This window comes from Trichechus manatus, unplaced genomic scaffold (assembly GCF_000243295.1).
Source record: "Trichechus manatus latirostris isolate Lorelei unplaced genomic scaffold, TriManLat1.0 scaffold00017, whole genome shotgun sequence".
Taxonomy (NCBI): Eukaryota; Metazoa; Chordata; class Mammalia; order Sirenia; family Trichechidae; genus Trichechus; species Trichechus manatus.
In genome coordinates this window covers 20,881,836-20,906,099 of record NW_004443953.1, presented here as the reverse complement: position 1 = coordinate 20,906,099, position 24,264 = coordinate 20,881,836, and the positions used below count along the sequence as shown (strand labels likewise).

The window sequence follows — 24,264 nt, the reverse complement described above, 5'->3', positions numbered from 1 at the left end:
CTGGATGAGCTAGGGGAAAAAAATATATATATATGTAATGGGCTAAGGGCAAAATTGGAGGTGAGCGGGATTAATGGGCACAAAGGCCTACCCTATTCAATTTTTAAAATGTTAGTTACAAAATATTTTCTTTCCTTGATCCCATTTAAAGGTGGTACTTTGGAAAACTTGGCCGAAAAGATGCTGAGCGACAGCTTTTGTCCTTTGGAAACCCAAGAGGTACCTTTCTTATCCGCGAGAGTGAAACCACCAAAGGTAGGATAACAAGTTGAAGAAGTTAGCTTGTCATTCAAATCTGTGGATTAGTCAGAGGGGATGAAAGGCTTATCTCTAATATATAAGGATTTTAAAATGGCATATATCCTGCCTACCTAGTGAGTGAAGTCCTGTTTTCAGTTTTCCCTCCAGGCTGTAGAACTGCAGACAGCTCCAGCTAAACTACAGAGGCTCCAAATCAAGGCCTTCCTCCCAAAACAGGGGCTGGGGTAGCTTTACTGCTCCAGGCACCCAGGATCATAGAATTTCCAGAAGTACATTAGAATTATGATTTTCTGAAACTCTTAGTTACTCAGGAGCAAGTCATGCAGGTTGTTTAGCTTTTCTTTTGTTTTTTCTTTTTTAATAACTGAGGATCTTAGACTTCTCTTCCTCCAATTGTTGACCTTTTCATTATTTAACAACCCATTAGAGCCCACAGAAGGAGATGAGTAAACGAAAAAAAAAAAAGTAGTTGCCTTCTAACTTGATCTACTGGACACTGGTTATCTCCTCTTCTTAAGAATGTTGTTAAGCAGAAATTTGAATCTCACTTCTAGGGAAACAATCCTCAGATTTCTTTTGTGTGTACAGTCCCCATCTCCAGCGATGCCCCATGGGCAAAGGAGGCAAGGAAGCAAGCACAGCCATGAATCTCTGTGCTTCTCTTGATCTTCCCTGGGGAGGATTGGATCTGTGCCGTATTAGGCAATACAAGTGTACTGAATAGAGTATTTTAGGAAAAAAAAAAAAATCCAGGAAGCTTTCAGTCTCAAGGGTAAAATCATTTTATTGCTAATATCTTCTGACATTTATAGGAAAGCAGCAGGTATTTTCTTTCTTCCTACGTACTGAGTGGAAATGCTGGGTGTGTGTATGTGTGTTTGTGTGTGTGTGTGTATCTCCCCTTGATAATTATTAATCAGAATAGTCAAGTAGATGAAACTTAAAAGCAAATTAGTACTCAAAGTGATTCGAGCTGCTAACGCTTTGCATATTTACCAGGTGCCTATTCACTTTCTATCCGTGACTGGGATGATATGAAAGGAGACCATGTCAAACATTATAAAATTCGCAAACTTGACAATGGCGGATACTATATTACCACCCGGGCCCAGTTTGAAACACTTCAGCAGCTTGTACAGCATTACTCAGGTAACTTCAATTCTGATTAGCTGTGAACCATTTGGACTCTGGAGGTGTGGGCGGGCACAGAGAAGGAAGGTGAAAGTGGTCCAACAAATATGTAGACAGTCACTAGTAAAATGTCTTTCTTTGCAAGTACCTAAAGGTGAGGCTTATCTGAGTAGGTTCTGTTGCTGTTGTTTTACCACAGTTATTACTAGTTCCTTTATGTTTGTCAGTAACCAGAGAAACCAAACCCATTGCCAATCGCTTTAACTACTGTGCAAACAGCGGTCCATTTTTTGTCAATAGATTCTGTAATTCTTTTTGTTCGTCAGTAGATTCTGTAATATTCTAGCTCCCCAGGTAGGAAGCAATAGGTTAAATTTAAAACAATTTTAAAAAGTTGTTTGTTTTTTTCATCTTTATCCTAAAATCCTCTCAAGTATCTTTCCCATTCCCCGACACGTATAATTCCAAAACCATGAAAGGAAGGTGGCGCAGTCTCTGGAAGGTCAGTTACATGGAGACTCCTACAGCGGATGTTGTGTTTCTACCATCACTGCATGCTCAGCACTGATACAGGAATGGCTGTACATACACTTCCTTCTCATGACTAGATGAATTTTGCAATCCGTTTATCATGTTCTACTTCCCCACCAATACCTCTGTTTTCTAAGGAGCCCTGCTGGCGCAGTGGTTAAGTGACTGTTATAACCAAAAGGTCAGCGGTTCAAAGCCAGCAGCCACTCTGCAGGAGAAAAGACCTGGTGGTCCGCTCCTGTAAAGATTGTTGTTGTTTTGTGCCATTGAGTGGATTCTGGCTCACAGCCTTGGAAACCCTGTGGGCAGTTGTATGCTGTTCTACAGGGTTACTGTGAGTCGGAATCTACTCAATAGTATGTAACAACAACAATTTCTGTTTCCTAACTGGACTTAGATTCGTATGACCTAGAGTACATCTACTGTGTTCAGTTAAACTTTAAAAAGTAGATGAAGCTTTGTCCTAACCCCAGATGTCACCATTATTTTCTTATTCCTGGAAACATACAATTACCAAGTGTTCAGGCATGCAATTTGTACATTTTACTAAAGAATTTGGTTTATGTGCAATTTGTTAAAATAATTGCATTTCATCCCTAGATTAGCAAGTGTATCCCCCTATCAAATACATAGACACCTGTGGATATAGATATAGGTGTACATGTACAGATATAGATCTATCTCCATTAAGCTAGTGGTTTTTTTATATAACCCATTGCCGTCAAGTCAATTCCGACTCATAGCAACCCTATAGGACAGAGCAGAACTCCTCCATAGCGTTTCCAAGTAGTGGCTGGTGGATTCGAACTGCTGACCTTTTGGTTAGCAGCCAGGCTCTTAACCACTTCGCCACCAGTGGTTTGTATACATTTATGTATTTCATATTTTTCTGCAGACAATGACAAGTCCCCAAAAGAGTATGTGACTTCACCTCTATGTGCAGTCATTAAAAATATGTACATGATTTTTTAACAGAAAAAAAAAGCAATCTTTTGAAAGTAACAGTAAGAAATGCCTGTATATTGATTTGGGTCACTAATGAGCAATTGAAAAAATTAGTACTTGGTGTATTAGTTGATTGGAGCATTGGGTAACTTTTGCTTGATGCAGATTCTAATGAGATATTTGGAGAAAAGAGGGCAGACTATCTCTCTGAGCTTAAATGTTATACTCAGAATGCCTGCAAGTTGTAAGGATGTCTCAAATGCTGAAATATATTTCATTACAGCCAAACATCAGCAGGATCCCTAGGGTTTGGATCACTTGAAAATACTGAGTTGGAAAGGGCACATTAATAACATCATAAAGCTGGAAGGAGAGAAGGGATATGAAGAGCAATAGACTTTTTTTCAGTCTCAAAAAAAAAATCCATCTTGAGTTTAGATTTGTTTTTATATTGGCTTTTCCTCTTTCTCTCTCTCATACAATAAAATGCCTTTGAAATATTGACACATAAATAATTTCCTGCCTAAACATCTCAAAACCCGATTCCATCAAAACTAAAAGAATAAAAGTTAAGTTTTAGCAGGTTCCTGGAGAAAAGGCAATACTGCATTTGCTCTTTCTAGATCTGAAGGGCTTCCGGGGGGCGAGGTGGGGCCAGGGCTCTGTCCACCTCACCGCCCAGACTCTGTGCAGCTCTTGTCACTTTCCTCACCCCTTGTTCTTTGTTACCCTCTCACCTGGATGATTTGTAGCTTGGCATTTAGGCGGTTTCCCCCCCTTAGCATTGCTAAATTCTAAAATGCATATTATTTTTTAAAAAATAAATAAACCTCCAAATAACCTCTAAATGATGAGTACATTTTTCCTTCCTCTTTTTCATAAGGAAAAGAATTATCTCACATCCTTGAGTTTCTGCAAATTTTAGTTTCCATTCTTTCTCCTTTCAAACCAGACTTCTAAATTATATGCCGGAGACTGTTATAAAGGTTAAAGAGAAAAAAAAAAGAAGGAGCTATCAAAGAAGCAGTGCAAGAGCATATAACTGGTATAATAGAGAGTCAGAAATGCCAAAGAAATCACTAGAGAAGTGAGACCTTTTTTCCCCTGCCAGGTATAATCTGTATCTTTACTAGTTTGTAACAGTCTAATGTTCTATAGAAGAATCCTATACTAAATTTACAATTTTAAATAAATTCATCCCAAAGAGATCCCCAGTCCCCTGAGTAACCTAGATATTAGGCAGGTGAGAAAGCACAGTCAAGCTGACATTCAGTAGTCTAAATGCACCTTTTGAAATCAGTGTGGGTATTTTCAGGGTTTCAGAAGGCATGGTATTAGCACATTGGGCTGAAAATGTTTTTCTTGCTTATTAAGTAAAGAATCCAAACTAGACTATATCTACATATATATGCATAGACTATGTTATATCTGTATGTATAGAGTACTCCAAATTTAAAATGCCACCTATTCTACCGTCAAATGAATATGTTTCCATGTGTGGTGTCTAATCTTCCAAGATGTGTCTATTTCTTTGCTAACGTAGCACTGTTCTGAGTAGCACTGTGCGCTGGCCGGTGTGGGTTTGTGTACCTGTGAGTGTTTTGTTTCATGTATTCTGCTCTTCTCTCTCCCTCTCCTGCCGCTGTCTCCGCCCCCGCTCCGTCAGAGAGAGCCGCAGGTCTCTGCTGCCGCCTAGTAGTTCCCTGTCACAAAGGGATGCCAAGGCTTACCGATCTGTCTGTCAAAACCAAAGATGTCTGGGAAATCCCTCGAGAATCCCTGCAATTGATCAAGAGACTAGGAAATGGGCAGTTTGGGGAAGTATGGATGGGTATGCTGAGACTCAATTATTCTATTATTAGCTTCCTTGTTTGGTGAATCTCAAACATCAAAGATGGAAGGTGAAAATAAAGACTTTATGAACAGGAAGAAAATTTAAATTACTAATGGGGGAAATAATGATTTTGATTTCAGAATTCTGGGATTTCTAGAAAAGAAATAGTAAATGATCAAGATTGGTAGGTTGGCTCGGATTGTACTATTAAATGAGCCTCAATTCATAAACCAGTAAATGGTACAAGGAATGATCCAGCCTGCATAAAATGTCTTGCCTTTCATTTCCAACCGCAAATATTTGTTGAATAAACTCAGTGTCGCCCTGAAGGGCAGGTCACCTTCCATCTTTCCTAGTGCATGCATAATTTTGGATTATAAGGACTGTGTTTTCTTTATTAATTCCCTTTTCTGTAGAGAAAGCTGATGGTTTGTGTTTTAACTTAACTGTGATTGCATCGAGTTGTACCCCACAAACTTCTGGATTGTCTAAAGATGCTTGGGAAGTTGCACGTGATTCGTTGTTTCTGGAGAAGAAGCTGGGTCAGGGGTGTTTCGCTGAAGTGTGGCTTGGTAAGGCAGAGGGCACATTTTGTTTTGGCTGCGTCTTAGAGCCAATTAAAAGGATGGTTTTGAACAAAAACACACAAATCTATATGCACAGCCATTTGGACCAAGACACTTAATCTGGATAGCTAGATGGTCACAGGCCATCCAGATTTTCAGAATATGGTGATTCCTCAGTGTACATGTCTATCCTGCTTTGTGTGGTTAATTAAGGCACCCACAGAACAGGAAAACAATTCACTATGAATCTGCTGTTTCTTCTTCCTCAAAGACTGGAAGGTAAGATACTGTAGGTGGCCTATTGTAGGGCAAGACCATGGGCTTTTTGCGCATTGGGCCTGGGATTGGATCTATACTAGTTCATTAACTATGGGCAAGTGGCTCATTAACCTCTTTGAGCCCCAGTTTTCTCATCTGTAAAATTAGAATGATACCTACTCCATAGGATTGCTTTGAGGATTGCATGGGACAATATATTTAAAGTCCCTTAGGGGGTCAGTAGACACCCAGGCTTCTCTTAAGTTAGTTGTCATTGTCAAGGACAACTGCACTGGCCCCTCCCCAGTGCTTTTCTAATAACCTTTGGGTCAATAGCAGCTTTGCTTACAGATAATACACGGGTTTAAACCCTACCCAAAAACATCTATCAGTACGAGAATATTTGATTGTGATATTTGTGAAATCCTCCTTCCTTAGAGTCCATTAAAAACAATGTAGATAGGTGCCTCTTCTTCTGTGCTGCTGTCAATGTTTAAGTGTAGTCTGAATGAAAAGAATTAATACATTTAAGCACTTAGAACAGAGCCAGGCACACAGTGAGATATAAGATATATGTAGATAGAGATATATAGATATACATATATATACACTCAGACATACACATATATGAGTATGTATTAGCATTTATAATAGTAGTATCATTATTATTGTATTTCAGAGTTCACATTATTGTGTCCGTCTCTTTGGACTTTAACTCAAGTCTTATTGTAAAATATCTAAATATGGCCAATTTGTAGTTGAAGTTCTGGGTCCTAAAAATTTTAATCAAATCATTTGCATACTCAGGAGGAATTAGACTCCATAAGAAAATTTATTTTCAAACTTTATTATCAGCTTTAAATCTCCACATGTACTGTTAAGATTTTGTTTCTCATTAAATATAAAGCATCATCTTGTGATAATTCAGAATGGGGATGGAATAATATCTGTAATTAATGGTGTTGTTACTGGAGAGGAAGATACCACTCTTACAAAATTTTGGAATGCTAACACTCAAATAGCAAAAATTCACTTACAAATTGTCAAATTTCCCATTTACATTTAGTGGTCAAATAATTTATGAGATTTCAGTGAACTCTTCTTTAAGCCCCTTGTTCTTTCATAATTTATATTTTTGTAGGTCACATATTGTAATTATATGAACCATGTATTTAACAGGGTAACAAGAGTTGCTCCAATTTAGATAATTTTTTAAATTCTAAAGTCAATTATATTACAAATACAAATTAATCTTAATTCAAACCAGCCTTCTTTTTCAAATAGAAAATAATGTAACTTAGCAGATTTTTCTTTTCCCCATATAAAATATTTATAATTCCAAGTCAGAGGACTAATAATGGAATACACATAAAACCTAGGATTTAGGGGAGAAGAAAGGGGCAAACCCTGAAAGAGACTCAAAAGATAATCCAGTTTATTCCTATGTTTTACAGATGAGATAACTGATAATTATCTTTAGCCAAGGCTTGCCTGGTTTTAACATTTTAAGGTTCAATATTTCTGTTCCCTCCTAGCTGCCATTTAATTTTTCCACTCTAGCTGGTGAAAGTCATTGTTCTCGTTGTGACTGACTATCAGTAAACCTGAGGGATTTTTCCTTACCTGGTTGAAGTATTGGCAAGTAGATTGAGGACTTCTTGCCAGTGCTTATCAGCATGCTTAGCTCAACTGTTAAAGGACTCAGTCAAGTAGATCATCCATTGCAGACAACTAAAAGTCTAGAGGTAATTTCCAAACATCCTCAGGTGTGTTACCTTTTTTTTTTTTAATGGCAGTCTCCCATAAAAATGGAATTTAAATAATCTCGTTTCTTCTAAGCTCGCTCTATTACCTGAGGAATGGTTGTTGGACGGCTAGACCTGCCCTAACCTCTGGACTTTATCATTGTAAAGAAGGGAGCAGAGCTTTTGGGTTAAATTTATAATCAATGGCTGAGCCAGAAAAGGAGAGTGGTATAATCAAAATTAAAATAAAGAATTATAAACTGGCCATAAGTAAGACATTTTTTTTCTTTTGAAAATACTTGACAAAGTCCTTGATCTGTATTTTGTTCCACATAAAGTATGTTTTTGTTTTGTGGTTTTTTTTTTTTAACTTAAAAATTTAACTTTGTGCAAATAGCTATTGGTTAAAAAACTTTTCTTCCTTCAAAAGAGAATTTTTGGTTTGACTTAATGTTGTGGGATGTTTGTAGGTACCTGGAATGGAAACACAAAAGTAGCCATAAAGACTCTTAAACCAGGCACAATGTCCCCTGAATCATTCCTCGAGGAAGCGCAGATCATGAAGAAGTTGAAACATGACAAGTTGGTCCAGCTCTACGCAGTGGTGTCTGAGGAACCCATCTACATTGTCACCGAGTACATGAATAAAGGTTGGGCAATACCTGTCCTCCTCCACCTCCACGGTGACCTAGAGGGGTCACTGCACAGGGAGAGAAACGGAGCCGCCTCCTTGCTTTCTTCGTGGTTTCTGCAAGAATCAAGTATTCCCATCAGGAAACACCAACTGTGCACTCACTAATGAAAACATTTTAAAAGCAGACCTTGCATTTGCCCCAAATCCTTGCAAAATCCACCTTTTGCATGCTGTACATGTCAGGAATTCAAGCTCCTCTCCACAATTAAAACATTCATTTTTAATATGGAGATTGGTACAGAGGGCTGTGATAGTTTGCTATTATTTTGAATGCAGTAGCTTGTGTTAAATTCCTCTTCTGCAGTTAACAACAGACACTAGTCTCTGGGCTAAGTTTAGTCTCCATCATTTTGGCATCTTTTTTTTTTTTTTCCAGCTCTCTTCTTAAACATCAGATGAAGAAATAACATGCTTTTAAAGAGCACATTTTATTCTCATCCTCTCTGTCTCTCCCTCCCTGCCTTCCTCCCTCTCTCATTTTCTCTAATCAAAGCAATATTGCTGGGGAGAAGGCCAAAGATCACTTTGTTTTAGAAAAACAGATGAACCAAACAAGAGACAAACAGCCTTAAAAGGCAATGCATTGTACATCAGAGGACACCACTGTCGTTTTTCTTTTCTACGTACTTTCTTTTAAAATATATTTGGAATTTTTTCCTGGCAGATTGTTTGCCCTTTGTATCCAGGATTATTTTATAAATAACTTTGTGATTAAAGCATGAAAAAAAATCACTGATGACCATCATGAGCCTCCAGCCTCTGAAAATGATTATTCCAGCCTTGGTGTTAGTTCTGAGCCTCCTAAGGCTGTATTGCCCTAATGGCTCTGAAGCTCCAGCTGTTGTGGTTCAGATGTCTGATTTAAGGCTTGGCTGGCTATGATCTAATTGGGAGTGGGTGGCTATGTGCCCCACCCTGTATTTCTCAGATACTCTTTTCTTGATTTAAAATCTGTAAATAATGTAGGCCAGTGGTTCTCTACTTTACCATGTATCAGAATCACCTGGAGAGGTTTTTAAGACAACAGATTTCTGGCCCCAACCTCCAGCGTTTCAATAGGTCTGGAGCGGGGCCTGAGAATTTGCATTTCTAGCAAGTTCCCTGGTGATGGCATTGCAGCTGGTTCTAGGACACACTTTGGAAACCACTGGGATGAGCTCTGTTTTTCCCACACCACTTCTTTGTGCAGGGCTGATTCCCGAATGACATGAAGTGGTGCAGGTCTCCACAGGTTCCTCTTTATGACATAAAGGAAGATGTTGGTTTTATCAAATTTTTGTTGTAATCCTTAGAAATGGAGTCAACATTATTTATTTTTAAAAGATAAAACTGTTGCCTTTCAATGCAGAGAATTCTGTCAGTTCTTGTTTTTTGTATAAACCTTCTTCTGTTTTTTCTCTCATGGCATTATTCCATTCAGCTACCTTATTACTTCTAGTAAGAAAACTATATACAGCCCTCTATTGGGAATTTTTATCTTTCAGAGTAAATCGAAATGCTTTCGTGTTTTGTTCCTAGGAAGTTTACTCGATTTCTTAAAAGATGGAGAAGGAAGAGCTCTGAAATTACCAAATCTTGTGGACATGGCAGCACAGGTAGGCACCATAGCACCTGGGTTCACACCTTAGAATTAACAATGTGCCAGTGTGTCGAGTCATGGGGTAACGTGTCCTGTTCCCTGGTTTTCAACAGGTTGCTGCAGGAATGGCCTACATCGAACGCATGAATTATATACATAGAGACCTACGATCGGCAAACATTCTAGTCGGGAATGGACTAATATGCAAGATTGCTGACTTTGGATTGGCCCGGTTGATCGAAGACAATGAGTACACAGCAAGACAAGGTGGGTACTTGCATGACGATGGTTCGTGATCATATCTTTGAGAATGATCATTGACTGTATGACCCTTCCTTTCTTGTTACTTTCCCTTCCTCCTTTGAGACGTCATTCCTCAGCTCAGCTTTTTCTCCTTAATCTGGCAGAAATTTGACTGCACTGCAGGTGGGAGACCATAGTGCATTCAGTAGATAAATGAGATACGGCTAGTCGGTGAGTGAGTGTCCACTGTGGCCCCCTGACTCATCCTGTCCTCCTGATAGCATCCAGGCCTGGGATACTTTGTCTTTGGAGAAAGAGGGCTGTGGAAAGGGTAAGGGATCAGTCAAGTTATATAGCTCATTATGCAATTGGTCAGAATCCCAGCAGAAAACAGAAGACACACTCAGATTGTAGCATTTAATAGCACGGTTATTTACAAAGGTATGGTCAGGGTTTAGGAAAAGCAACAGGGTAGGGTGCAGCATCCCAGAGCTCATAATAGCAGTGGAACTGAGGGAGGGAGGGAGTGGGCACCAGAACAACACAGAGCGGGCAACAGTGGAGGGAGCCCCCTTTGGCAAAGAAATACGGCAGGAAATAGGTCTGGGGACCCATACCTGACCTGACTTTTCAGCCATCTTCTAGATCTACTGCCAAACCCAACCAGAAGCCAGAGATCAAAGGAGCCCAGTCTCTGTGGGTCCAGGAGATTCCTTGAATGGCAAAAAATAAGCGCTCAACTACGAGCCAAAAGGTTGGCAGTTTGAACCCACCAGGAGGCACCTCAGAAGACAGAGCTGGACACCTGCTTCTGAAAGGTCACAGCCTTGAAAACCCTATAGAGCAGTTGTAGTCTGCACACATAGGGCTGCCATGAGTCGGAATCTACTTATTGGCAACTAACAACAACAACATGAGCCCAGGTGGGGAGAAGATGGGGGGAGAGAGGGCCTAGAGGGATTGCAGAAGATAACAGCCTAGTCATTGGAAAAGCTCCACTTCCCTTAATCATCTCCCTTCACCCTACTCCCTACAACAAATTCATAGAAATTAGCCTTTAGAGAAGTACATCCTAAACCAGCAGCCACTCCAGTGGGGCAGCTTTTCAGATGCTATTAGAGCACCATGTACAAACGAGGGAATTCCCAGGGGTGTTTCCTGCCTGCCTTGATATTCACACAGTGGTCACCAGGTAGACATTGTAGAATTAGGTATGCAGTTGCAACCACAAGTGGGCTCCTGTGTAGAATTTAATGCTCGTATCTGGAGGAAGGGTGTAACTTTCAATGTTGTTGTTTTTAACCAAAACCTATTCTTATTCCAAGTAAGACTGAACAGTGACTGGAATATATTACAGGGTGATGCTTTCTACTGGATTTCATAATGGCCACCTCTGGAGTTTTTCTTTTTCTTTTTTTTTTTAATTCTTTCCTTTAATGCAGTTCTTCCTTTTATTTGAGTCTAAGAATAGAAACCTTCTCAGCAGTCCAGTGATGAGGAAAAAATGTTCATCTAAGACCCTGGCTGGTATAGATACTGCCCAAATGCTAAATTACATGTCGGTCAGAGAGCTTGGCTCTTTGGATTTGCCCAATACTTGGCAGCTCTTGTCGTGGAGCCAAATGCCCACACAGCAAGCATGCCCACACAATACAACACATACCCACACACACACCAGCATGGGGCCAGATGGCTGTATCTCTAATCAAAGACACACAAGCAGCTTTGATTGGCACTGGCAGTCCAGAGAGAGTTAAGGATGTGATTTCAAGGCAAGGTGAGCTGAGAGGGTCTGAAGTGCAGCTGGGTCTAAGACCTGGCCCTAAACCCTGAGGCGATCCTGTCAGATCCCAACTCCTCAGATCTGGAGCGAGAGTGAGTAAAGATTGTGAGACAGGAATATTTGGTTTAGGAAAGGACTGGAATAGAGTCACTCTTCGTGGTCATGAAAGTGCCCTTCTGCGTGTGAGTAGAGTCCCCATTCAGGGTTTGTTTCTCTCCTTTTCCTGGACTGTGGACACTCCTGAATCCATGATAAGTGAGAAGGTTACAGGGCTGGGAGCCAAAGGACACTAGCCTACTAGCAGGGGTGCTGCTGATAGGGCCTGGACGTTTGGTTCATGGATAGTCCACTGGAGTGAAGTACCTCATGATGTGGCCCAGGGTGACTAGCACCCAGGAAATGACATGTGAGGAGCCCCTTGCCGGTTTCCCCTCATATCACCCTGCTGCTCTTGGAGCAGTCCAGAGCCCACCGTCAGCTCTGGCCTTTGAGGCCTGTCCTCCCGCTTTCATGCTCTGATGGTCTCTGCCAGCTTCCTCACCTCCCTGCTCACTTTCCAGATCAGATGCTGCCTGAACACCTTTCAAAGGACCAGCCTTGTACCCTTTGTACCATGATTCCTTTACTTCCAAATAGAGGGCCCCACCCTGCCCTCTAAAAACTTTTTTTCCTTCTCTCTTCCTTTTTCCAGACATCTTCAAATCCATACCAAACACTGTAAAAAGATGAGGAAAAGTAAATGAACTGGAGAGCTGAAATGGGTGGGGGGGAGGGCAGCAATGGGGCCTCATGATTTCAAAGGAGAATAGAAGAAATGCTGTCCTGCCACAGAGGGAAAGGGAAGGCAGAGGCAGTTATAGACTGTCTGTCAGGTGTCAGGCTGAGCTGGTAGGTGTGAGGAGGTGGGGAGGGAAACAGAAAATAGACTCAGAAGGGTTAAGTAACTTAATACAAATTCACACTGCTAGTAAATGGCAGAGCCAGGATTTGAATTCAGGTATGGCTGGTCCAAATACACCTGCCCTCTTAAGCTAAGCTAACTGCCTCTTATCAAGACAGTGATTAAAAGAACAGGAAAATACCATGATGAGATACCACTTTATGCCCTCTAAGATGAGCTATGATCAAAAAAATGGAAAACAACAGGTGTTGGCCAGGGGGTGGAGAAGTTGGAACCCTCATTCATTGCTAGTGGATTGTAAAATGGTGCAGCTGCTATAGAAAACAGTTTGGACGTTCCTCAAAAAGTTAAACATAGAATTACCATATGGTCAGCAATTCCTAGGTATATACCCAAAATAATTGAAAGCAGGAATACAAACAGATACTTGTACACCAATGTTCATTGCAGCGCTATTCACAATAGCCAAAAGGTATGAACAACCGAAATGCTCATCAACAGATGAATGGATAAATAAAATGTAATACATACATACAACGGAATATTACTCAGCCACAAAGAGAAATGAAGTCCTGATACATGCTACATGGAAGAACCTTGAAAACATTATGCTGAGTGAAATAAGTCAGTCATGAAACGACAAATATTATATGATCCCAGTTATATAAAATATCTAAAATGGGCAAGTGTATAGAACCATTGCTTAGAGAACATTGAACTTCTGTTAAGAGTGATGGAAAAATTTAGAAGCTGATAGTGGTGATGGTTGCAGAGGATGAAAGTAATTTTAATGTCACTGAATTGTACATGTAAAAAATGTTGAAACAGCAACTGTTATATATATATACTCACCAAAATAAAAAATTTTTTAGGAAAGAAGAGAGGATTAATCATGATAGCCATGATTCTCTTTGTCTCTTTATTTTATGGAAAAAAAAAATTTAAGGGGCACCTTCTAATGTGCATGTATGAGGAGAAGGACCTTCCTTTTCAGGCTCTGGGGCAACCCAGCTGTTTATAAAATTCCTCCCAAGGGCCTGCCCTGCCCTGGCCCCTTTTTGAGGCAGAAAGGATCTAGTGTGTATCTATCTGCTGTACTCTGCAGATGGCATGCGTGCTGCATGCTGAAGTTTCTGCTGGGGATTAATCCGCTCCTTCAGACAGCTGGTCCATGTGCCTAATAATATTTGCAAGTCAGGTTTTATGTTACCCACAGGCCACAGCCATGCTGCATCTTGATTATGGAAGTGCAGGCAGTGTTGAGAAACATGTGCCAAACCGAGATATTTTAGGACTGTGAATGACAGTTGTTTTTCAACGAAGTTGTGAGTCTCCCTTCTGAGGGTACACTGAAATGTTTGTCTCCCCCCTGGGTGGATGAGGTGGCATTCCATATAGCAACAGTAGAAATGAAACTCGTAGCTGTGTTAAACGGTCCCTCCTGTGTTCCTTTCTTCCTACCACCCCCATCCTTCTGGCTTCAGACTGTGAACAGAAGTGCCAGGGAGGAGGTCAAGAGCCCAGAGCCTGTGAGGGTGGCAGAAATTATTTGGGATTGTTTGTTATTATTATTACCTACACATCTCCCTCAATTATAACAGATACTTGTTCTTTAGTCATAAGCTCCTTGCTAAATTCTGTCTGATCAAGGAAAGTCTCTAGGTAACGCCAGCATTAATTATTTGAGTGCCTTGTCTATGAGAGGGACTTTACTTACCGATATGAAGAAGCCTAAGACTGCACACTGGGTCAGTCAGCGTAAGGAGGAAAGATAGGAGCGGCGTCGAAGTAACACAGAACTAGGATTGATGCCCAACTCTACCACTTAACTGTTCTGGGAACTTGGGCAAGTTATTTAACTTTTCCATGCCTCAGTTTCTTCATCTGTAAAATAGAAATGCATAGTACCTGCTTTGTGCATTTTTGCAAATTCAGTGAAATAATGCATGTGAAGTGTTTAGCACAGTGCATTTACAAATGTTAGTTATTATTGTTATTATGTCCTATACAAGACTAAATCCTGAGGAATAAACAGATGCATGAATTGATTGTAGATACAATAGAAAGGCTCAAACACTTTTCGGGGAAAGGAAGAGAGGAATTAGAGATAACTCTCAAGTATTCAAATGTGAGTCATCACACAGTAGTGTTGCCAGCAACAGAAATGCGTGAATCAGGAAGAAGATGTTCTTTTCCAAAGAAAGATGGTGAATTTGGTTTTGGATTTGTTGAGTTTGAGGTGGTCACGGCAGTGCATCCAAGCCTGGAGAGGTCATTCAAGGTGCCCTCACCTAGCCCCACTGCCACATGTGGGTCCTCTGCCTTCCACCCCTCCTCCCCATGTCATGACCCCTCAGCTCACCTATGGCCTCTCACCCACCCTGCTGACACCCTCACTGAGGTCTGATCATAGCCACCTCCCTACTCCAGCCCTTCACCTCATCCCAGAATCACTCCAGAGCCAACCGCAGCCCCACCCCTGCCACAGGTGCCACAGGGTCAGCTGTCTAACCTGTCATCCTCAGGCATCCACACCACACCTGTGGCCTGTGACCACCAGCATAGGCAGCTGTCACCAGTCTTACTTTCCAAGACTCACAGTCCTTCAGGCAGTCAGTGCCATCAAAGCTCATACAAGCAGACAGGAAGTCGTGGGAGAATTCTCAACAGACACCTATTTTTTTCTTCCTAAGCTTGCAGGGAGCTCAGTGCTAACTAATGTTGATTTAAACCTAACAAGTTCAGGCAGAACTGGCTTATGTATAAGAGTGACTTCCTTCTGTGGGCACTTTTTTATTTTTCATTGTGCTATAACATACATACGGTACAATGAACAAATCTTTAGTGTGCCATTCAAGGAATGTTCACATGTATGCATACCCATGAAACCAGCCCACAGATGAAGATATAAAACACTTCCAGCACCCCACAAGACTCCCTCACCCCCCCTCCCGGTCAGTAAACACCCCCAGAGGTAACCACTGTTTTGACCTCCATCACCATAGATTAGTTTGCCTGTAACTGAACTTCATATAAGTAAGTCATATGGTATTAACTCTTTTATGTCTGGCTTCTTCCCCAGCATTACGTCTGTGAGATTCACCCACGTTGCTGCATGTAACAGTAGTTCCTTGTTTTTCATTGCTGAGTAGTAGTCCATTGCACGAATATATCACAATTTACCCATTCTACTATTGATGAACATTTGGGGTTGTTTCCAGTTTGGGGTATTCTATATAAAGCTACTATGATGGTGAACATATGCCCTCATTTCACTTTGGTGTATTCCCAGGAGTGGAATTGCTAGTCATAGGCAAGCCTACAGTTATCGAGGAGTCTCTAGGTATCTCAGTTAACATGCTTGGCCACTCACTGAAAGATTAGGTTCAAGTCCACCCAGAGGCACCTCAGAAAAAAAGGCCTGCCAATCTAGTGCCAAAAAATCAGCCATTGAAAACCCTGTTTTTAAGAGCAGTTTTACTCGGACACACATGGGGTCGCCATGAGTTGAAATTGACTCGACCACAACTGGTGGTTATGGTTAACATTAGAAGATACTGTCTAACAGACTTCGTGAACATATCTTTAAAGATGGAAAACACATTTCCTCTGATGTACCAGCGTTCCAGAAAGACTCGCATTTCCCTCCCAGGCCTCTGTGAGGCAGCCTTATGAGACTGAGGAACCTGGGGTTGGAATTTAGGAGCCCTGGGTTTGAATCAACTCTCTCACTTAGAAGCTTGGTGTCCCCAGGCAAATAAATCATTTAACCTTTTGGGGCCTCATTTTTGTCATCTGTAAAATGGAGATAATGAAAATAATTACCTCACATAATTAATGTGAGAATTAAATGGGTTATCTGTAAAAGCTGTTTGTGGCTTGTGAAGTATAAAAGTCATTCTTATAACCTGAACATTTTGTGTTTGATATGTATTTTCATTGAAAATAGTCTATATTGTCTTACCTAAAAAAAATTTTACAGAGAAGAATCAATCTTTGAAGAGAGAAAAAAATAATATTACTTTACAGCCAACTCTCTTTGTCTGGGCGGTCCCCACTTTGATATTACCTACATTGCCCAAGGCCCCTCCACCCTGAATACAGCTGGGAGCCAAGTGTTCACTCACCATCCTCCCTGGCAGACTTTCTTCTCCTTTTTCCTCGTTTTTGCATTTTCTCCTGAGAACAATTCCTGCCTCTGTCCTGCCTCTGTTGTTCTTTTCTGTCATCAACTTGGAGGATTTGGTGGGCATTCTCGGTGGTTTCACTGCTGTGTGTGCATGCACATGCACGCACACACGTGTTAGAAGAACTAGCAAGAGCACTGTTCTAGCAATTCCCTTTAGTATCTGTGGGGATGGTCTTACTGCTTCTCTAGAGGGTTGATATGGCCTGAAAATCAGCGAAGAGCCCTCATGAGCACAGAGAACACCAAAAAAAAAAAAACCCCACTGCCATTGAGTTGATTCCAACTCATAGCAACCCTATAGGACAGAGTAGAACTGCCTCATAGAGTTTCCAAGGAGCACCCGGTGGATTTGAACTGCCGACCTTTTGGTTAGCAGCCATAGCACTTAACCATGACACCACCAGGGTTTCCACAGAGCACACAGTAGGTATTTATTAAATATTTGCTTATTAGAATGGAAATAGCCAAGATCACAGTAAAAGCCTAGATTGCCTTGAAGAGACCGTTGGTAGAATTATAGACATCAGACAGTTCTGTTGAGGACTTAGAAGAAAGTGAGGAGAGCTGTTACACTGGAGATGACACAGACAGCAGGAAGCAGCAGCAGAGAAATGGAGCACAAGAGCTGAGTGCCTTTGCCCAGGAGGCTTCCTGGTGGAATGGGGTGCCTCCATACACTTATTAGTGGCGCTAGGCTTGCCACCCTATGGAGCAAGAAAGCTGAGTACCTTCTAGCCGAAGTTTACTGGTGGAGTGGGGTGCTTCCAGGCACTTATCAGTGGAGCTACAAAGCTTTGGAACACTTGCCCCAGCAGGGCAGACGCAGGCAGCGAGGCCCAAGGGGCCAAGAGGCCAAGGAATCAGGAGGCAGAAGCTGAAAAGACAACACGGAAGTAGAGCTGCCTCAGTCTCAAAGGGTAGGGCCATGACCTCTGGAGTCTGAAAAGGTAGAGCCATGGCCTCTGGGGTTTCAAAGGGTGGGGCCACAGCCTCCTAGGTTTCAAAGAGTCAGATCTTTACCAACTCGGTTCCAGAGTGTGGGGCTGCCTTTCACGAGTGCCAGTGGGATGGGACCAGATCTGATGTGCAAAGCTGAGGGGGCAGGGCTGCCATGCCCAAGGGGCAGAAAAACAGGGCCTACCAGGGCTAATGGGGTAGGGTCTACACTCAGGTGGACTAGGAGAATGGGGTCACCAAAACTGGGGGACCTCATAGTACCAAGAAAGTAGTGCCAGAAGAAGAGTGCATCCTTTGGACCTGGGGTCCCTGCACTGAGAACTGCTAGACTAGGAGAAGATTGGTGACAAGGACCTTCACCTTCCCTGTACATAGTAAGATTGCCTTGGAGGTAATGGGAAGCCTGGGAGCTTTGGAACTAGATAAGGCTGTGTTCAAATGCTGATCCTGCCATTTCCTGGCCATGGTCTTGCATAAGCTCTAGCCTCTCTGAGCCTCAGCTTTCTTACCTGTAAAATAAGACTGGTCTTTGTTGCCTTTAAGATGATTGTAGAGTCCCTGGGTGGCACAAACAGTTAAGCGCTCAACTACTAACCAAAAGATTGACAGTTCAAACGCTCCCAGATGGCTTGGAAGAAAGGCTTGGTGATCTTACAAAAAGTCACAGCCATTGAAAACCCTATGGAGTGCATTTCTACTCCATATGCATGGGGTCGCCATGAGTCAGAATTGACTTGACAGCAGCAGGTTATGGTAAGGTGGTTGTAAGGATTAGAGAAGACAGTCAGTAGAAGCTAATTATTCACTCCTTCCTGCTCCTCCTGGCAGCACTTCACTCTATGTCTTTTGAATCACCGGACCGCTTTCCTTCTTCCCCCACACACCATTCTCCTCCCAAAGATGGCAGGGGTTGGATTGGTTAAGAGCATGACTCATGAAATCAAATTGTCTTGGTGTGAATCCTAGCACTGCCGCTAATTAGATATGAGACCTTGGACAGGTTGTTTAACCTCTTTGAGCCTTTATTTTCTCTTCTGAAAACAGAGAATAATAGTTATCTGTATCCTAGAATTGTTGTATGGCTTCCACAAGAATTTAGATAAAGCATCTAGCACAAAGCAAAAACTGAGTTGATAGTTGTTGGTAGTAGTAGTATCGTTATTATTGATCCAGTGGGTGGTAGTGGCTGTGCTTGTCGCCGCCACCCCTCCTCGAACATCTCACCATTTTGGAGGCTGTTGGAGCCCATTGGACTTTCTGACCCCCTCCCATCAGGACTCCTCCCACATGGAAGACCTGCCTGTACAACGTTCTTGTCTCCTGATTTGAATCATCACAGAGGACAGGAATATGGAGTTGTTTATGTTTTGGGGGTTTTTATGGTTTCTTCTTTTTTTAAGTTCTAAATTAATGACAGGCCTATTACTGAGGAAGCAAACATCAAGGCAATTTAATCTTTGGATCTTTGGAATGTGTGTAGAAACGGACATTCAGTACCTTGTATGAGACTGCTCTAAGTTTAGGTCTGTGTATTAAATAGAAGAAGAAAAATTTGCCTGTTCAAATGCTCCCAGTATTGAGGGTTTAAGTCGAATAGATTATTGTCTGGAGGAAAATTCAGATATAAATTAAACTAGGAAGAATTCATATTTGTTGCAGTTTTCATGTTAATTATTTCATGTTAAAAAATTGTTGCTGCATAAATTAACATGTTCTTTCATGGAGAACATATTTTAGAAAGATTTGTTACTTTAATAACTCTTTGTGTATTAGAAATCCCAGATGCCTGTACTAATTAAATGTAATCAGATTTTGGATTCAAAAAGCACAGTAGCCATTTAACACAAACAAGCAGGCAGCAAGGTTGACAAACACAATCAGGAAGAAGCATATATCCCTGTTTCTTCCGGATTTTGAATTTCACAATTCAAAACTATGAATTCAATTCCTGTCCTTCCTTTGTATTAGAACAACTGGGGATTATTAGACTCAGAATGCCAGCTTTCCGGCTCAAGGGCTCCTGCAGAATTATTAATCAGCTGCTTCTGAGGGCCCTGTAATCTGGTGGCAGATCAAGGCTGAACTCGCCATGAGATGCCCTCCCTCTGCCCCCATCAGCACATGCATTTCTCATTCTCTGTCAACAGCAGCATGACAATTTCGGCACAGTGCGCTATGACCTGAACAACAAATGTCAGGGGAGGGAAAAATCCTTCTAATTGTTGAATTTAATCTTTCTCATGCTGGAGAAGCAACCCACCATTTGATGAAAAGCAGACCCTTTCAAATGCAGCCATTGTTTTAATTAATGAGCAGGAAACTCAAGTGTTCCTAACCAGAGCGGTGCAGCCATTAAATGACCACACCACGCCCCCTGTGCCCACGTGCAAAGCTTATCATCCTGAGGGGATGTCTGGTGAGAGGCCCCGGGGTCAACTTCCCCAGGAGAACGTCCTGCCCTCCGCCCTAGGAGAGGAGCTGTGGGAGACATCTTTCCTGCTGAGCTGACGAGTTACATGCCTGAGCCATGGCTGGTTGTAATCAAGCCTCCTAGATCCCAGTTGAGTCCACTTCAGTCGCTAGGCAGAAAAGCACCTTCATTTGTATTCCTACCGCTTCAAGCTTCGGGCTTCCGCCGGCATTTCTGTGAGGGACTGCTTTGTTTCTCCGCTGCACTATCGTGGAGCTTCGGGTGCTAGATTAATAGTCAGGGGTAGCAGGTCAGATTGGCAGGGAAATGGAGATGAATTGTACAGATCACCCATTTCCCTCATAGAAGGGATATGTTCAAAGCGAAAGATTAAAATGAAAAGAAAGGAGACTTTAAATCACCCTTTCCTGCCCAAGTCTCTTTTAAGATTAAAATAAAAAAAAAAAAAATTTTGTGAGAAGGAGGTAGGTGAATTTCTTCCATTTTCCTCCCCTTCCATATTCTCTGATGCTGCCCAGAGGAAACAGATGGGACAGGTCAGGACAAGCACGATTTCTCTGAATACCTTTCCTTTTTATCTGCCCTGGTCAGTCCCATTTTGTATTCAGTGTGGGTATTTCTTTCTCCTTTGTGCCGTTTTGGGCAGATCGGTTCAGCGGTTATTTATGAATGGTCAAGAACAAGTCCTTGGTCTTTGCATCCCGTGTTTCTTAGTCATCATCAAGAAGGAAGCAGATGGCTGCGTTCTGTGATTTTAAAGTGTGTAAATAGCAACTGCAGACTGCCATCAAACATCAAAAATGTCATTTGACTTCCTTGTCTTGCTTTGCTAGCAAAAGGAACTCCTGAGTTTTCATCATCTGGATAACCAGAGAAAGACATTGCCTCTGAAAACTGCCCCAAGTTTTGCAGCCTGTTTTCTTCCAGCCCAGGAGGGTGCATAGCAGCAGCATGCTGGTCTCCCCCTAAAGGTACCAGCACTGTGCCACCTTGAAATTTGGGGTGGGGAGTGCATTTTGAAAAAGAAACCCAGAGTGGTAATTGTCTTCTCTATCATCTCTTCCTTCGATGTCTTCCGAACTCCCATCCAAGCCCATCCACTGTTCCTAAGCTGTATTGCCAAACCCAGAGCTACCTGTATTGCCTAACGCACTGTTGGCATGATGTCAGACTGACCCAGGCCCACTGCCCCTCCTGGGGGTGGCTGGATTCTCCGAATAATTTCTGTGTTGAACTAAATTCCAAACATCAGTTAATTACTTAGGCCTGAGTTCTTCTTACCACCCTGAGCAATAACATATAGATGGTTAAAGAGCTCTACACACAGTTTTCTTGTGTTTTGTTCTAGATAGGAAATTCACAGATATAGTATCCATCTTATTGGGGTACTGGATCAGAATTTTTATTCCAATATTGCTTCCTTTTTGGCTCTTGGAAAGGTGGAAGGATAGTTGGAATTATTCAGAGTATTGGTGGAGACCAAGTGGGATTCATACCAGGTGTGCAAGGATGGTTCAACAGTAGAAAATCAATGTAATCCACCACATAAATAAAACAAAGGAAAAGAACCACATGATCATATCAGTCGATGTAGAAAAGGCATTTGATAAAATCCAACACACATTTTTGATAAAAAGTCTCAGCAAAATAGGGATAGAAGGGAAATTCCTCAGCATAATTAAGGGCATATATACAAAACCAACAGCCAACATTATTCTCAACAGGGAGACTGAAAGCATTCCCCTTCAGAATGGGAACCAGACAAGGATCACAAGGATGCCCTTTCTCACTACTCTTATTCAATATTGTACTGGAAGTCCTAACCAGAAGACTTGCAATAAAGCAAGAAGGGGAAATAAAAGGCATACAGATTGGTAAGGAAGAAATAAAATTATCCCTATTTGCAGACGACATGATCCTATACATAGAAAATCCCGGATATTCTGCAAGAAAACTACTGGAACTAATAGGATTCTGCAAAGTGGCAGGGTACGAGATCAACCCATCAATATCAGTCGGATTTCTCTACACTAACAAAGAGAACTCTGAAAAGGAACTTAGGAAAACAATACCATTTACATTAGCCTCCAAAAGATAAAATACTTAGGGATAAACCTAACTAGGGTTGTAAAAGACTTATACAAAGAAAACTACAAAACACTACTGCAAGAAACCAAAAGAGACATAAATGAAAGAACATGTCATGCTCATAGACAGGAAGACTTAACATTGTGAAAATGTCAATACTACCCAAAGTGATCTATAGATGTAATGCAATCCTGATCCACGTTCCATCAACATTCTTTAAAGAGATGGAAAAGCTGATCACCAACTGTCATGGATTGAGTTGTGTCCCCCAAAAATATGTGTCAACATGGCTAGGCCATGATTCCCAATATTGTGTGGTGGTTCTCCATTTTGTGATTTGATGTAATTTTCCTTTGTGTTGTAAATCCTCACTCATCTCTGCCTGTGGTTAATGAGGCAAAATTAGGTTATATTAAAGAAGATTAGGGTGGGATGCAACACCCTTACTCAAGTCATATCCCTGATCAGATATAAAGGGAGTTTCCCTAAGGTGTGGCCTGCATCACCTTTTATCTTACAAGAGGAAAAAGGAGAAAGAAGCGAGCAGAGAGATGGGACCTCATACCACCAAGAAAGAAGCACTGGGAGCAGAGGACATCCTTGGACCGGGGTCCCTGCTCTGAGAAACTCCTAGGGGAAGATATGAGGACAAGGACTTTCCGCCAGAGCCGACAGAATGAAAAAGCCTTCCCCTGAACCTGGCACCCTGAATTTGGACTTCTAGCCTCCTAGACTGTGAGAAAATTAATTTCTGTTTTTCAAAGCCATCCACTTGTGGTATTCCTGCTATAGCAGCACTAGATAACTAATGTACCAACTTTATGTGGAAAGTAAGAGACCCCATATAAGCAAAGCACTATTGAAAAAGAACAAAGTAGAAGGCCTCACACTTCCCAATCTCTGAACCTTCAGTACAGACACGGTAGTCAAAACAGAGCATTGGTGGTCTAGAACAGCAAGCAGGGTTCCTCCTTTCTTTAGTTCTACTCAAGACAGCCACTTAAGCCCCGCAACACAGTCTTCACTTCAGAGAAAGTTCCATTGATGGTTCTCAGATTTTCTTTCTAAGAGTATATTGTTGTTGTTATTGGGTCAAGTTGACTCTGACTCATAGCAACCTCATGTGATAGAGTAGAACTGCCCCATAGGGTTTCCTAAGCTATCATCTTTATGGAAACAGATAGCCAGGTCTTTAACCTGCAGAGCCGCCAGATGGGTTCAAACCACGAACCTTTTGTTTAGCAGCCTAGCACTTAACCTTTGTGCCACCAGGGCTCCTTTCTTCCTAAGAGTAGAGACCAAATACCCACTATTTCAGGAGATGCTCGTTAATTTCCTTTTTCTTTTGTGTTGGCAACGGGAATGTTCCTGGGTTGACTGGCCATGAATTTTGTTGGCCACCATTGGGAGGAAGATGATGAGAAAAGACAAGCAGCCCAGAGATTCCTCCTCTTACCTTCTGACTTCTTCATAGATACTTGGAACAAATGTTCCAGCCTGCTTTCTCCTCTTCAAGTAAGGATCTAATGCCCTTCCACAATTCATCTTTATGCTTATCCTTCCCTGACTTCAGTACCACAAGATCAGTGTCCAGACACCAATTTTGTCCCCACCATACTCCCTGGTGGCTAAGTTTACTCCCCTCTGTCCTCTAGTTGTTCTGAGTTAAATTTTCAATACCCATTGCTAGACTTTCCACCTTTTCTCTGTCTAGTCCTCAGTTTTGGGCTCCCCTCAGAACTTGCTCACCCCTCTCAGCCTGAATATTCCTCCATGACTTCATCTCAACTAGACTTTGAATCTGTGCCAAGTTTGTCGGCCCCGTGCCTTTGCAGTATGTTCCGGCCCAACTTCTGGTTCTTATCTTCTCTGGCCTAACTGGTTCACCAAATCCCCAGTAGGACCACACTTCTCCTTACTCCCTATCCCCTTTCTTCTCGATCTCCCTGGCCATCCTTACGTATTTGAGATGAAGTATAATCTCAATACATTCTACCATTTACTTTTTATTTATTTTTATTTAATGAATGTGGTGCTGAAACTTCACGAACTTAAAGTGGAAATTTCAACAGAATGTGTCACCAGGAATAACCGGAAAACACGAAGTTACGTTACTTCAGAAGCATTT

At 41.7% G+C, this 24,264-nt stretch overlaps 1 protein-coding gene across 12 annotated transcripts in view; it reads left to right on the top strand.

Annotated features, from left to right (window-relative positions):
• Positions 1-24,264, top strand: part of FYN (FYN proto-oncogene, Src family tyrosine kinase) — a 235,043-nt gene that overhangs the window by 186,428 nt on the left and 24,351 nt on the right. For 7 of the 12 annotated variants that reach the window (XM_023727684.1, XM_023727681.1, XM_023727682.1 and 4 more), the window contains 6 exons: positions 152-255; positions 1,261-1,410; positions 4,535-4,699; positions 7,742-7,921; positions 9,484-9,560; positions 9,658-9,811. In XM_023727684.1, coding sequence (XP_023583452.1) covers positions 152-255; positions 1,261-1,410; positions 4,535-4,699; positions 7,742-7,921; positions 9,484-9,560; positions 9,658-9,811 — 830 coding nt within the window. Of the gene's footprint in view, positions 1-151; positions 256-1,260; positions 1,411-4,534; positions 4,700-5,118; positions 5,275-7,741; positions 7,922-9,483; positions 9,561-9,657; positions 9,812-15,553; positions 16,922-24,264 lie in introns of those variants that run through there. The other 5 variants (XM_023727687.1, XM_004372474.2, XM_023727686.1 and 2 more) reach the window with 5 other exon arrangements.